Source organism: Cervus canadensis, chromosome 2 (assembly GCF_019320065.1).
Source record: "Cervus canadensis isolate Bull #8, Minnesota chromosome 2, ASM1932006v1, whole genome shotgun sequence".
Taxonomy (NCBI): Eukaryota; Metazoa; Chordata; class Mammalia; order Artiodactyla; family Cervidae; genus Cervus; species Cervus canadensis.
The window spans coordinates 48,748,640-48,764,960 of record NC_057387.1 but is presented as its reverse complement, the minus strand read 5'-3'; the positions used below and the strand labels follow the sequence as shown (position 1 = coordinate 48,764,960).

Sequence of the window (16,321 nt, the reverse complement as noted above, 5' to 3'; positions counted from 1 at the left end):
ACAGTTTAGAGCAGGCATTCAGTAGATTTTTTTGTTGACCCAGTAAATAAATTAATGAAATCTAAAATTTGTCTTAGCTTTGAGAGATTTGAGTATTACAGAAAAGGAAATTCTGTTAACTGCTTTTGCTATTTTATTTTATCCTTCTTTGCTTATCCTTCTTTGGCCTTTTTTGGTTATGTGCTGGATTCTGTTTTAGTCGCTACAGGTAAAACACCTGAACAAAATAAAGAAAATTCCTTCTATCATGGAACTATTTTAATAGAGAGGATATGTAAAATTTTAAAGACAATATATGTGTTATTATTATGTGGTGATACACCCTTTTCCCAGTTCCATCACCTCCTTTTCTCCTCAGAAGCTGGGAAAGAGGGGAGGTACTAAGGAGGGAGGAAGTTGTGATTTTATATGGGCTGGTCAGGGAAGACCTCATTAAGAAGATCCTATTTGTATAAAGACCTCAAGGTTGTTAAGGGAACAAGCCATGTTGCTATTGGTGAAAATATATCAGACAGGGAACAACAGGTAAAAATGCCCTGAGGCAGAAGCAGGCCAGGTATATTCACAGAATGTTAAGGATGCTGGTGAGGCTGGAGAAATGAGCGAGGCAACAATACAAAGAGATATGGTTAGAGAAGTAAAGGGCAGGGATTGGCTGTAGTATAGTTATATAATCCTTGGAACCATGGTCGTTCTTTGACTTTTACTCCAAGTGATATGGAGAGCAGTTTGTGGATTCTGAATAGAAAACTGACATGATCTGACATATTTTGGCAGTATCACTCTGGCTTCTGACTTGAGAATTATAGTAGATGGTCAAAGGCAGGAAGACTATCTAGGATGCTCTTTCTGTAATCTAGGCAAGACATGATGTTAAGGTGAAAACAGGGAAGTAATAAGTGATCAGATTTAATTTTGAAAATAGAACCATTAGAATTTGATGACTGATTTTGACATGGGATATGAAGAGAGTCAAAGTTTTGGGCCTGAGCAACTGGATGGATTCTGAAGGACTGGGTAGCCATTTACTTAGGTGGAGATCCTTGCAAGAGAACCCAGTTTGGAGAGGAAATAAGGAGCTCAGTTTGGGCTCTACTAAAATTTTGAGATGCCTGTTAGACATTCAAGTGGAAATGAAGGTAGATCATTAGTCCAAGTCTGGAATTCAAGGAAGAGGTCTAGGCTAGAGATAATAAATTTGAGAGTTGTGAACAAGTAGTTATCTAATATTTAAAACTGAGAGATTGGATGACACCACCAAGGGAATGGGCATATATAGAGGTGAGGAGTGACCTAAGAGCAGAGACCCTGGGGTGATCCAAAATTAAAAGGTCTCTGAAGGCATGCCAGGGAGAGGAAGGGGAATTAGGCAAGCAGAAACCAGATGAAGAGTGTCTCCTAAGGAGAAAGGAGTGACCAGCCGTGTCAAATGCTTCTTGTAGACTAAGGTGAGAACTGAGAAATGTCCATTGGATTTGGCAACATGGATGTCTTTTGTACATTTAATCCTCACAAGAACCCTATGAGGTAGATAGTACTATTGTCCCCAATTTACTAAATTAAAAAAAAAGTTTACAGTCACTGACTATGTCCAAGGTAAAACAGATCTGACTATGGAAACCATCTCTGTCAGACGCTTCAACTGCTATTCTTGCTTTTTTTCCCTTTTAACGTTTACTTTGCAGTGTGCGGATTTGTTTTTTTCTTCGGTTGCAGCATGTGGAATCTTTAATTGCATCATGTGGGGTCTAGTCCCCTGACCAGGGGTCGAATCTAGCACCTTCATTGGGAGTGTGGAGTCCCTGTATTTGCTTTTTATATCAAGTAGACTTTTTGTAGACATTTTAATTATGGAAAAAAATTGACTTAATATAACAAAGATATGCTTATTCACTCAAAATTAATAGATTTTAATATTTTATAAACTTTGATTGGCATACATTTTTAATAAAATAAATATAGGTTAATTCATTCAAAAAATTAATTGAACCTCTTCTGTCAGGGACTTGTTCTGGGCATTTGGAGTAAATATATGAAGAACACAAATATTCCTGCCCTCAGTCAAGGTAAAACAGATAACAAACAATAATTATATGTTAGAAGGTGAGAAGTGGTACGAGGATAAAGTAAAATATATAACAGAAAGGGAAGCTAGGAGTGTGGGGCTGGGAGGTGGAGAGAGTTACACTTGCTAATGGTGTGGCCCAAGTAGACCCTGCTGCAAAAGTGATGTAAGAAAACTTTTCAGACGGATGGAATCACCAGTTCCAAAGACCTAAGACATGAAGTCCTCTTTGTCTCTTCCCCAGTCCATTCTCCTTTGCTCCCCAGAAGCAGTCTTCATTTTTATACTTTTACTACATACATTTATGTCCATAAATATGAGTATCTGTCCTTGATTTGTATAATGTCATCCCGTACTTGCTGTTTCATTCAAATCATCGTGAGCAAAATGTGTAAGTTTAGTTCCTTCATTTTAACAGCTACTTAATATTCTATAAAAATGCCACAATTTATTATGCTTCTCTTATAAGCAGTGTCACATCAAATATCTTCATGTACATTTCCATATGCGTAGCAAGAGTTTAAGGTTTATATTTGGAAGTTATTCATTTTCAGTTTTATTGGGTATTGCTAAATTGACTACTCACATCAACAGCATATTTAAAAGTAAAATTTCTTCGTGTCCTCAAAAACCCTTAGTATTGTTAATCTTTTATTTTCACCAAAGTAATGGAGTGAATTACTGTTTTTATATTAATTTCTCAGCTTAATGATGAGATTGAGCTCCTTTTCAAATGTTTACTGGCCATTCAGCTTTCCTCCTCTCTAAATTGCCTGCTCAAGTTAGTTTATTTATTGGCTGTTTTTTTTCCCCCTCCAAAGACTTTATTTAAGATCAGTTTTAGGTTCATAGCAAAATTGAGAGAAGGGTGCATTTACTTACGTCCTCTGGCCCCATATGTGTGGCCTTCCCCATTGAAACCATCTGCCACCAGAGTCATACATTTGCTACAATTGATGTACCTATATTAATGACATCATTATCAGTCAGAGTCCATGGTTCATTCTTGGTATTGTACATTCTATGGGTTTGGAAAAATATTGAATGACATCTATCCACTATTATAGTATCATAAGGTATTTTCACTGACCTAAACATCCTCTGTGTTCTACCTATTCACTTATCCTCCCTTGCCTCACAGTTCCTGGCACCACTCCCTTTTTACTAATATCTCCATTATTTTACTTTTTCTAGAATGTCATATACTTGGAATCATACAGTTTGTAGCCTTTTCAGACTGGCTTTTTTCACTTAAATAATATGCATTTGAAATATCTCCATGTCTTCATGGCTTGATAGGTCATTTCTTTTTCGGGCTGAATAATATTCTAGGGTCTGGATGTACCACAGTTTATTTATCCATTACCTACTGAAAGATATCTTGGTTGCTTCCCAGTTTTCACAGGGTATAGATAGAGCTGCTGTAGACATCTGTGTGCAGACTTTTGTGTTGACATTAAGTTTTCAACTCCTTTCAGTAAAGAGATACCAAGGAGTGTGATTGTTGGATTGTGTGGTGGGAGTATGTTTAGTTTTCAAGAAATACCAGATTGTCATCCAAAGTTGCTGTGCTATTTTTTTTTTCACCAGCAATAAATGAGAGTTCTTACTTGACATCCTCGCCAGCATTTGATTTTATTGATTATCGGGATTTTGGCAATTCTAAAACTGTAGGGTATTTCATTGTTTTAATTTCCACCTCCCTGATGACATATGATGTAAAGCATCTTTTCATATGCTTATTTGCCATCTTTTTTTTTAATTTATTTTTAATTAGAGGGTAATTGCTTTACAATGTTGTGTTGGTTTCTGCCGGATAACAACATGAATCAGCCATAAGTAAACTATTTCCCCTCCCTCTTGAGCTTCCCTCCCACCCCCAAACCCCTATGTATCTTCTTTATATATATATATATAAAATTTTATTTAGTTAGCTATTCTTGGCTGTGCTGGGTCTCATCATGGAGGGAGCACAGGCTCTAGTCACACGGGCTTCAGTAGTTGCAGCACAGGGACTCAGTCGTTGTGGCTCTCGGGTTTGGAGCACAGGCTTAGTAGTTGGGGCCCAGGGGCTTAGTTGCCCCGTGGCATATGGAATCTTCTCGGACCAGGGATCAAGCCCGTGTCCCCTGCACTGGCAGGCGGATTCTCCTTTCATTGCGCCACCAGGGAAGTCCCTCTACAGGCTTGTTAATGAAGTGTCTCTTGAGGTCTTGGACCGATTTTTTAATTGGGCATTTTGTTTTCTCATTGTTAAGTTTTAAGATTTCTTTGATATTTTGAATAACAATCCTTTATCAGATATTTTTGGCTGCTTTTTATCAGCTTATATCTTTTTTTTTATTTAGAGTGATCCTTCTAAATGTTTTCTGAGAAATAAGATGACGACAATGTATTTTATTGTCATCAACTGCTAAGTGATAGATTTTACTTCTAATTTTTTAAAACTTTTCTTGAATAAAGATACCTAGTCTTAAAATTTATCAAGTCAACTCTGACTTCTGAAAATTCTAGATTATGACATTCCTTAATTGCCTGCTGCCAACCTAGCAAAAGCTGAATTAAAATCAGAAATTATTTACCTTGTCAGTTTTAATAAAACATTTGATTAGGGAAAAACAAAAGATATGGTTACAGGGAGGCATGGTATGTGTTCGTGTGTTTTAATAAACCATTCAGTTTACTTCCTCATATTGTTCCTATATCCCCATCTTGTTTAACAGTGGTATTGTTATAAATATATAAATGTGAGGCTAGAACACTTCCTTCTGAATATCAAGCCACAGTATTATACTATTGATTCTTTTCCATCAAATATAGCAAGGATTAAAAAAGTGTCCTTTAACACATGATATCATAAAACTGAGTTTATCTGAAAATAGAAAGTTTATGTATTTAACTGTAAAATCTTTTGGTAAATTTTACATGTCTTTCAGATTAACAAATAGAAATATTATACATAAACCTGCAGAGTGGACCTTAATTGCTTTGGTGTTGCTGTCAATGTAAGTACTCGGAAGATTTTTAATTCTAAATACTAAATATGAAGAATTTGATTAGGGAAAAACAGAGTTAATTCAGTAGTTTTCTAAACTTCTTTGGAGAATATACCTTTATTTTGCACCAATTTTCCTAATGAAAAAATAACTTTAATGTAAAGTGATATGCTGTATTTTGATAAGCTATTGTCATTCTCTTTATATGTTTTACTATCTTTTCTTCTCAGGGCATTTTTTTTCTCAAATGTTATTTGTAATCACTTGAAAGAAAAAAACACCTCCATGTGGGATATAACACAGGCTAGTCTGTTAATTTTATTTTTAACAGTGCATTTATTTTATTAATGTTAAATGGCCTCATTATTTTGCATCTATATTTTTACCAATATAGCTAATGCTGTTTCATTTTTCATCAGCATTCTTTTTAATATCAGAAAAATTTTGTTTTCAAAATTAATGTAAAATCAAACAGATTTAAAGGAACTAAAGTAGATACTACACAAGCATATATAAAACATTTAATACTCATTCACCTTTTAAGAAATCACTAGTGGTTTCTAAGGCTGTCTTTCAATAGAGTTAAAACCATCTAGTAAGTGTAGTGTTTTTCAGCTTGAATTGCAAAAGTCTTTCTCTTGAAGACCATTCATTACTGCATTACTGTTATTACTTGGTGCTTGTTAGGTCATTGAAGCCCATAGGACATTGAATACTTACTGGACACTCACAGGTCAAGAAGTGTTATGAGTCAACCTCATAGCATCTCCAGCCCTACTTTTGTTTCTTTGATATTACTTCAGTCTGACACATTATTCTGGCCTCACTGTCCCAGGGAAGGCTGTGCTGGGAGGCATTAGAGTAGGCTTCACTGAGCCAGCATCTGTGTTGCCCAACGAGATACAACTCACATGATTCATTAAATCAGAACACAGAAAATAACTTTACTTGAATGCCCTGACATAAATTTTTTATCAACCATAAGAACAAATCTTTTGTCATTTTTACTATTCAATGTTCCAGTTGAATTGGTAATTTATGAAACAGATCTTATTAATTTTTTAGAAAGTTCTTTCCATTTTATGAAATTTGTAAATATTTTGCTCACTGGCAAAAAAAAAAATCAGTATCTCTGCTCACCCACCATATCCTATGCCTGCTAATAAACCCTCATAGATAACTGTTTAACTGTACTTCTGCAATTCATTACACTAAAGGGGAAGTAACTTTTTTGGTTGACAAGTCAGAGGCCCAAGGCTTAGAAGTAATCTCAGAATCTTGCTTTCTAAGCCGATGACTGGAAGTATTATCTTAATGAGCAGCTGCTTACTGAGGATGCACGTTAGGTCCTACTTCTTTTTGTATCAAACTCTTGCCACATCTTCTCCAAAATGTATAACAAGGAACAAAAAATAGTATGGAAAATGAAATTTTAAAGCTACTATCGAAACTTCATATGATTATTTCATATAAAAGTAATTTTATTTTAATAGAAGCACCCATGTGGCCCAAAACACTAAAAGCTTTGCTAGTTCTTTTATGTATTAATACTATTTGTCTTCTCTCACTTTGGATTTAGTGTAGGGATTTCAAGGGTCAGTGACCCATGAAAACAGTAATTTAATTGAAGAAACAAAACTGTGCACATTTTAGGTGTATTGCATATTTCACATTATGTAATCTAGCTTAAGGTTGTAGCAGTAAACACTGTTTCCTTTTGTCATTCACCTTGAATTCTTTTTCATTATTCCCCAAGCTCTACAGTTAGTTAGATCTACCCATCTTTCTCTAGTCTTTGGTACTTTTGAGCCCTTGACAACTAAAAACCTTTCCAGTTAGGGCCCTTTTGACTTCTTTTAAAATCTTTAGTCACTTGTAGACATGAAGTTAGCTGGTACTTCTTTGTTTTTGCCTTTCAAATCTTGTTTTCTGATAATTTTCTCATAACTTTTGCTATAGGCCCTCTTGAACATTCTTTATCTTCCCTAACTGAATCTCCTTTCTCCTTATTTTTCATCATTTGTTCTCTTAAGACTTCTGTCCCCATACTATTTTATTTCTTACTTCCTCATTTCTCAGCAAATTCCCTTTAGCTTTTCATCTTTCTCCCCCCTAGGGAATCTATGGCTCAGTTGATAGCCCTTTTCCTTCTTAGCCTGTCATCATCATTTTACAGTAAATATTACCATATGAGATGGGAGTGAAATGAAAATACACATCCATCATATTAAAACTCATCCCACTGGCTTCTGTAAAGTGTAACTATACTTTATATTTGCACTCTTCTTTCCTCCCACTTCCAGTTCACACTTTTTTTATACATACAATTTTATTTATTATTGGCTGTGCTGGGTATTTTTTGCAGCAGGCTTTTCTCTAGTTGTGGCAAACGGGCTACTCTCTAGTTGCAGTATGTAGACTTTTCATTGCAATGGCTTCTCTTGTTGCCAAGTACAGGCTTAGTAGTTGGGACACTCGGGCTTAGTTGCTCTGTGGCATATGGGATCTTCTGGATCAGGAATTGAACCCACGTCTCCTGCATTGGCAGGTGGATTGCTTACCACTGAGTCACCAGGGAAGCCCCACAGTTACTTTTTTGGGAAGACATTATTGTCATTGGGGAAAGAAAAAGCAGGTGTGAAGGCTAGTATTAGATAAACAACCTTAAATCCAGGTAAAATATGGAGACTTCACACATTCCAAGAGGCATGTACATATAAAAAGAAAGAAGGTAAACACATATTTGTAGAATAGTAACTCATCATTCAGTCTTTTAATTTATTGCCACTAAGATTGAGCATAGGCATACATGGGATTTACCCTTTTTTCATTTAATTATCCTATGATTCAGAAAATCTTTGCATCTACTCTCAAATTGCCAATGGAATTTTTAAAGTCATTGTAGACATTTCTGAAATTCATATTAAGAAGTGAACTTCCTTTAAGACTTAATAGCTAGGAAGGAGGTTCTGAATGGTAGTTGTAGACACTGAAGATGAATATAGTAAGGTAATATGTTTAGTATTATTATAACAATGGTACTATTCTTTGTGAATATTGCAGATTTTTACTATTTTTAGCATTAGTTTAATGCATGAAAGCTGTTTTCAAAATTCCTTATGAGAAGCACTTAGAAGAGGATACCTATACACATGTAATTAGGAAAGTAAATGGCTCAAATCTAACTCATGTTAGAAGGGAAAAATCAACGTTTTAAGCAAAACATGATAGTCCAGACAAGAAAGCTGGGTCCTGAATTTTCACATCTGTTTTCTTAAGAATAAATAAGGCGTGTCTGTAGCAAACCATCTTTTCCTGGCAACTTCCCTTGAACTTTCACAGACATTAACACTTTAAAAATATGAATCACAGTGTGTACTTTATCAGTGTGCACTGATGGAATTTTATACCCATATAATCTCAAAGAAATTGATGAAATCAAAGTGATATTCTTGATCAGTTGATACTGTTCATTTAGATTTCTCACTAATTCCATAGTGAGGAGTGGAATGGCCAGTGTGACTGCAGCATTTATTGATATGTATACTCTGTATTCAAACCTAAGCCATTACCTAAAGCACACTTAAAACCTTTTAAAGCTTGAGCAGTGTACCTTTATTTAACAGTGAAGGAATTAATCTTCCTTTGCTACTCACGTTTTTATTTAGTAAATGTTATAATTAACAAAGATAAGTTCTCAAGAGCTCCTTACATGTAGAAGAACTCACAGTGGTGATTAACAGTAATTTTTTTTTTTTAATAACTGACTAGAAATGCAATAAAGTAACCTGGTAGTTGGTGTTATTGCTTAAGCTCTTAGCTATAGCAACTTTGTCTTTGTTGAACTTTATTAGTACTTTATGATTACAGATTATATGTTGAATAATATGAAGTTGAATCTGATTTTCTCACATCAGTATGCTCTAGTAAAGATATTAGGCTCTTTCCACAGTCCTGATGCATGATTTTCATTAAAATGTATGTAACTGTATAGTCTCCTGTAAATGTTTTAGTACCTAAATGTGCTGTTGTGTAAAACTTGTTAATGTATTTGTATATTTCAGTGTTGTTCATACATCAGATTAGAAAGCACAATAAGTGAAGTCGCTCAGTCATGTCAGACTCTCTGAGACCCCGTGGACTGACTGTAGCCTGCCAGGCTCCTCCATCCATGGGATTTTCCAGGCAAGAATACTGGAGTGGGTTGCCATTTCCTTCTCCAGGGGATCTTCCCAACCCAGGGATCAAACCTGGGTCTCCCTCACTGCAGGCAGACTCTTTACTATCTGAGCCAGCCCAATAAATTACACTAAAGTATGTTTGTTTTCAGATGCCTTCTCATAGTGTATCATATATTGGTTTTTATATTCCTCATAATTCTCATCTGTCCTCAGTATAGGGAAACAGAAACTGAAGAATCACTGTTTATCATGGTCATGGTTTTCACAGTAGTTTTTTTGAGAAGATTTTGACTGGTATTTTGAGATTTTGTAGCTGTAGGACACACACACCCCACCCCACCCCACCCCCCCCCAGCTCAATCCTTTTCCTCCTTCCTTTCTTCCCTTTGGTCTTAGTCTTCCCAGTCTTCTTTGACCTCTGTCATTATACTTGAGCCTGTAACATGCAAATGTTAGGAAAGCTGAGAAATCTAGGGAAGAGTCCAGACCAAGTCTGGCAGCCAAAATGAAACAATTATAGGAGGCTATGAAGAAACAAATTGATTGGCTTGAGTTCCTTTATGTGCAGCACTTGTGCCAGAAGTGGGAATCAGTTTCTCCAGTAACTTCTTGTATCTAAAATGTAATTTTTTCACCAGAGTTTAATGTGGAACCTTTGTAGAAAGACCACTGCTTATGTAAAGTGATGATCTATAGCTAACTGTAACATAGGAGTCAAACATCTCTTAGTGGATAGCTAGAGAGAGGTGTTATTGTGTTCCATGGGAATGATTTGGTTATCTAATGAAGGAAGAAGTAAGTAAATACTTAGTTACCTTGTACTACTTAGAAAGAATGGAGGGTAGAAAGTGACTTGTGGTAGTCTAACATGGATATATGCTATTCCTAGTTTTATGCCCTTGATGTTCTCTAATGGAAAGCTTTCAAGATCATCTCCAAAAATGTCTGCTTTCATTTTATTTATCTGAACTGTCTGTTTCCAGTGAACTGTGGCCCACTTCCTAGACACAGACCACGCAATAGTTTATTCCCCCTAAAAGCTTTGAGTATTCCCGTCGTTCTGGGAGTAGCATGTAAGTCCTGGGAAATGGTATTTAAATAAGCTCAACTTGACCATGATCACTAAACAAAAGCCTTCACTGGACGTGGGCAGCCACTTTAGGTAACCATCATACAGATAGACACTCAGGAGAGTCACTTCCCTAGGGTACGAGGCATGAACAGAAAGATGTGACTACAGCTTTTTGCTTCAGCAGATTGTTTTTTATAGTGCGCCCATCACTAATTTCCTTAGAGAAATTTGTGAGCACACCATGAAAAATGAAGATATGGTTCCTTAGAAATTTATTGGTTCTCAGAAGTATTCCAAAGCCTTTCTCTTAATATTCCCAATTTAGTTCTCAGTATTTGAGACCATAATAGCAGATCACTGAAATAATTTTGTTTCCTTATAATTACAGATTTTATATTTAATTGAATTTTATTGAGATATAATTCATATAACAAAATGCATTATTTTAAAATGTACAGTTCACTGGTTTTTAGTACACTCACAGTTTTGTGAGTGTGAGTATACAGCAACTGTCACTACTGTCTCATTCCAGAACACTTCATCATCCCCAAAATTATCTTCATATCCATTACCTTAGTCCCAGTTTTCCCTTCCTCCATCCCCTGGCAATCACTCATCTACTTTCTGTCTCTATGGATTTACCTATTCTGAACATGTCATATGAATGGAATCATATAATATGTGACTTTTGTGTCTGGCTTCTCTCACTTAATGTATTCTAGGTTCATTTCATGTTGTAGCATGTAGCAGTACTCCATCCCTTTTTATGGCCGAGTAATACTCCATTGTATGGATATACCACATTTTATTTATCCGTTTATCAATTAATGGACATCTGGGTTCTTTCCATTCTTTGGTTCTTATGAACATTTGTGTGTAAGTTTTTGTGAGAACATAAGTTTTCGATTCTCTTAGTGGAATTAGTGGATCTGTGATAACTCTGTGTTTATCTGAGGAACTACTAAAGTGTCTTTCACAATAAATGCACTGTTTTAAATTTCCTTGGGCACTTTGTGAAGACTCCATAGATTGAATTGCCTCATACCCAGCAGCCCCACCAGGCTTTTGCTTGTAGTTTTCCAAACTTTAAATATGCTGTTCTGATTAAATTTAGACCTTCATGGACCTGTAACATCAATTTTTTATGTTCTAGGAATTTCTACTACATATGCAAAATAAGCCCCCTCACTAACATCCTTGTGAAGTTTAAGTAAAGTACCTATTTACTGAGTATTAAATAATAATTAGATTATTCCTAAGTCCCCTATACTTATGGCTGGCTGACTTATAAGAAAAATATAATGTTTTTTAATTGAAGTAACTTTATCCTCAGCCACCAAGCTGTATGGGAACCCAGATATTTTCTAAAGGAAAAATAGTACTTCTTAAAAATTTTAACCAAGCCTACTTTCTTCACTGATTTTTTTTTCCCTCAAAATTTCTCAAATTTTTGGCAATTTTATATTGGTTTTTTTAATCCATAAGTAGCTAAGAGTCCCAAACCTTGGGCCAGAATCCATATTAAAGTCACCAAGTGTCTTCAGCAAAAAGATGAAGCAGCCTCCCCTTCGCAAGCAGCACAGTAACAGCAGTGGGGACAGCTGGTAGCAGGCAGCACTTGTCCCTTACCAGTCACACCTCGATGTGAGAAGTCAGTCTCCCTCCCTACCTGCTCTTGACATCGTCACAGCCTGACTGAGCGCACTGAGAGCATGGCCAGGAGGCCAGGAAGCATGAGGCTTGACTAAGGGCACTGTTACCCCCTGGCCTCGGGTTCTGTACCGTAAGAGTGTGGTAATCATTGTGGACACTGCTGGTTGGTTCCATTTCTGTCTTAGAGCACTGAAAAAGTTGTAGCCACTATGCTGAGAGAATTGTTTCATAGCAATAATTACTAAGAAAGGTTTTTCTAACACATCTCCAAAGCTGCTCTATAGAGCTGTCACAAACAGGATTTAGATATAAAGTTTAAACTCACGATAGCCCAGCCCTTTAAGCAAACCAGTGTGTAATATATCACTACTAAGTGAGCTACAAAGAACTTGTTTCTTTTGAATTAGAAATATCAATGGAAAGCATCCCTGCTTCCTTATTAATAGGTAATCCCAAAGCATTAAATGCAAACATTATCAGGACATAAACCATCTGTTAGGAAAAAAAACATTTTATTTTATTTGGCTATCATGGTCTTTTATAACAAAGTTTTTATCTCAGTTTTCTAGATAATAGTTCTGAAATAGAAAGTTCATAATAATATACTTCTTCATGGTATGTTCTTCTTTCAGAAATCCTTAACAGTAATAGCCTCACATGCCTCTTGGTTTTTCAAATTTTGAGACTTTAGATTTGTGCCTTTGATAAAATTAAATTTATGTAAATTATCATTAAGTATTATATTTTTGTAAATGTAATTCCCTTACCCCAAAGACCACCTTAACTATGCAAGGGTTCTTAAAAACCCTAAATTCAGTTCTCATTCTGGATTATATCTTATTTTTTCCTTTGGATTAGCAGTTCAGCCTTGCACAAGTTTCTTAACTTCATTGTGCATTTTTTTGGTCCTGTTAGTAATAAGAGGGGGACTAAATCCTGGTTAAATTAACTTGGCAGTGTGAATTCAACTATGACATCTTGTAAGTAAGAAACTGTTTTAATGCAGTATGTCAAAGGCTACTGAAGGAGACAGTGAAGATGATTATTTTAGCATAGGAACCAGTGTAACTGTGCTGACAGCCATGGTGACACTGTCCAAGTGTTGCTGCTTTGTTTGGTATTTAGTCCTTAAGCTTGGCAAGAAATACATTAATACTGCTAGCCATTCCTTCTGTGGAAAGATTACAGAGTGCTCATTTAAGTAAATGGGATGAACACCCCCAAGATTCCTTTAGTCTCTTTCTACTGTAGACCTTGCTGACATTATATTGCTCTCCACATCAAAGATGAGGAAGCTGCTCTGGAAGCCAAAGGGAACAGTGAAGTGACTTAGTACCTCAGCATTATACTAAAGGTGGTGAAGAGCAAAGTAGAAAGTGTAAGTTGATTTTTTAAATTTCAAATTGTTTCCGATTGTTTGTTCAGATCACATTTACGGATGTTTTTTAAAGTAATTCTAGAATAATGCCTTTTTTTTTTTTCCTTTCATTGATGAAAAGATCCCAACCATTCATTGATAGAACTTCTTTGAACTAGGTATGGTAGAGTAATCTGTGTTTCAACTCAGATAGTACCATCTGATTGTTAGCTAAAGGATTGATAAGCTACCTTGCCTGTTGCCCTGATTTTTAATCTAAAGAGTTTGTTAGGACCTTTTTTTTTTTTCATGTTTTTAATATCATGCCATAAAAACCAGCATAAGAAGAGCCCACATTATACCAGGAATGATGAGACTCACACTTTGCTACTGCATCAGAACTGTGCAGTATGTAGAGGCTGGCATCTACACAATAATGGAAATGTTTTCAAATATTAGAAATATGACTGTAAAATGTTTATTGAGCAGCTGCTATCAGTAAGATTGTGGGGAATACTGAGATTAAACAAAGACAAAGACCCTGCCCTCCAAGACTACTGAGGAAAGGGGAACACTGTATGTTCACAGGTAACTACAAGCAAGAAAGAAACACAGACTGTCGTGGGACTTCAAAGAAGCAAAATAGCTCTATTAGGAAGATCAAAAAAGATTTCACAGAAGTGGGATTTGTGATGGGCCCCAAAAAGAGAAAGGGTTTAAAGAAATAGAAATGAAAGGTTGAGAGCATTCTAGGAAGTACCTGTATAATGAAAAAAGCAAAGAGACGAGATGTAGTGATGAGTAAAGATAACTGGAACTGGAAAGAGTGGTTGGAAAGTTAGGTGTATTGTAGAGTTAGAGCCTTTAACGGCAAGGAAACTTATTTTAGTGGACAGTGAAAGTCACTGAAGTTTTGAGCAGAGAGTACTATCCTGAAGCCAGTGCTTTAGGAAGATCAGTCTTAACTGGAGTCACATCTGATCCTATCTTCCACTTTACACCAGTCCTTCCAAGGCTTCCACTTGCTCTTATTGTGGCCCTGTGTGGTTCAGCCTTAGCTTACACCACCCTGCCTTGTTCTCATTCCTACCACTCCAGCCCTTCTCATCATCTTTTTCTCTCACCATAGGACCCAGATTGTTCCCTTTATCCAGAATGTTCTTCCCACTCCTATTCCTTTGGTTAATTCCCCCTCATCTCTCAGAACCTGAGGAAGTGTTCCTTTCTCAAAAAACATTTCCTGGACTTCCCTGACTAGATCAAAACATTTTATAATAGGCCATAACACCATGTACTTATCTTTCCTAGCACTTACCCTGTTTTCAGTTTTATATTGAATTGTATGATTACTTGATTAATATCTGTCTCACTCAACTTGAAGATATTAGGACTTCCCTGGCAGTCCAGTATTAAGACTCCCCACTTCCAATGCAGGGGATGTGTGAGTTAGATCCCTGGTCAGGGAACTGAGATCCTACATGCTGCATGCACAGCCAAAAAAAAACATGAAGATTTTAGGGGCAGGTTCTATGTCTGATTTTATGCAGCATTATATACCCTGCACTTTAGCATCACAGATTTAAAATAAATAGCTAACAGTGAACGAAAGAATGAATTATTAGGAAGCAATCATTTCTGACTTTTGGTTGACTCTTTCCTTCCTGCCTCCCAAGTGCTTCCCTTCTGCCTACAACTGCTTATTCATTTTTTAAAGTTTAAAAAACAGAAAGGAAAAAATACCTATCCTTTCTCCATAACCTTGCTGAGCTTCCCAGACTATCATCCTTTCACTTGCCGAACTTCTTGAAGGAGCTAGTCTGCTGTCAGTGATTGCAGTGCTTTTCATTGATCCCTTGCATTCTGGTTCTTGCCCACAGCATTTATGAAATTGATTTTCTCAAGTCCTCCACTATTAACAGCCTAGTTAACCAAAGAACACTGAGTGAGTGAAATAAAATGATTACGATGAAAATGAAATGAGACACACAGATGATGAGAGACATTACAGCTCCAGATACAAAGTTTAGCAATGGAGATAAGGGGGGGACAAACATGATTTCACAAAATTAAGACAGATAACTGGGAAAATGCTGATTCTTCTAGAGAAGAGAGTATGAGGAACTAATTGAAGGAGTTACTAGATTTGATTTAACCTGTTCTCCAAGCACTGAGACTGTTCCTATTCAGGCATATTTAAGGTGGTAGTTATTGTCCAGTTGTTAAGTCATGTCCGACTCCTTGTGACCCCATGGACTGCAGCATGGCAGGTTTCCCTGTCCTTCACTATCTCTTGGAGTTTTCTCAAACTCATGTCCATTGAGTTGGTGATACCATCCAAACATCCCATCCTCTGTTGCTCCCTTCTTCTCCTGCCTTTAATCTTCCCCCACATCAGGGTCTTTTCCAGTGAGTCGGCTTTCCACATCAGGTGGCCAAAGTATTGGAGCCTCAGCATCAGTCCTTCCAGTGAATATTCAGGGTTGATTTCCTTCAGGATTGACTGGTTTGATCTTCTTGCAGTCCAAGGGACTCTTGAAAGGCTTCTCCAGCACCAGAATGTGAAAGCATCAATTCTTTGGCACTCAGCCTTCTTTATGGCCCAACTCTCACGTCCATACATGACTACTGGAAAAACCATAGCTTTGACTATACAGACCTTTGTTGACAAAATGATATCTCTGCTTTTTAATATACTGTCTAGGTTTGTAAAAAATGAAGCAGGGCAAAGACTAACAGTTATGCCAAGAGAACACACTGGTCATAGCAAACACCCTCTTCCAGCAACACAAGAGATGACTATGTAAAGCAATTATCCTTCAATTAAAAAATAAATTTAAAATTAAAAAAAAAAAATGACTCTACTCATGGACATCACCAGACAGTCAATACCAAAATCAGACTGATTATGTACTTTGCAGCCAAAGATAGAGAAGCTCTATACAGTCTGCTGACTGTGGCTCAGATCATGAGTTCCTTATTGCAAAATTCAGGCTTAAA

The 16,321-nt window shown here is 36.4% G+C and overlaps 1 protein-coding gene across 16 annotated transcripts in view; it reads left to right on the top strand.

The window, feature by feature from the left end:
* The window catches only part of RPAP2 (RNA polymerase II associated protein 2), a 108,436-nt gene that overhangs the window by 44,835 nt on the left and 47,280 nt on the right, over nt 1-16,321 (top strand). For 14 of the 16 annotated variants that reach the window (XR_006268081.1, XR_006268082.1, XM_043460657.1 and 11 more), the window contains one exon: nt 5,002-5,070. Coding sequence is in view for 13 of the 16 variants with exons in the window: in XM_043460657.1 (XP_043316592.1) it covers nt 5,002-5,070 (69 nt within the window). In the remaining 3 variants the exon portion in view is untranslated. Of the gene's footprint in view, nt 1-5,001; nt 5,071-9,125; nt 15,664-16,321 lie in introns of those variants that run through there. The other 2 variants (XM_043460658.1, XM_043460660.1) reach the window with 2 other exon arrangements.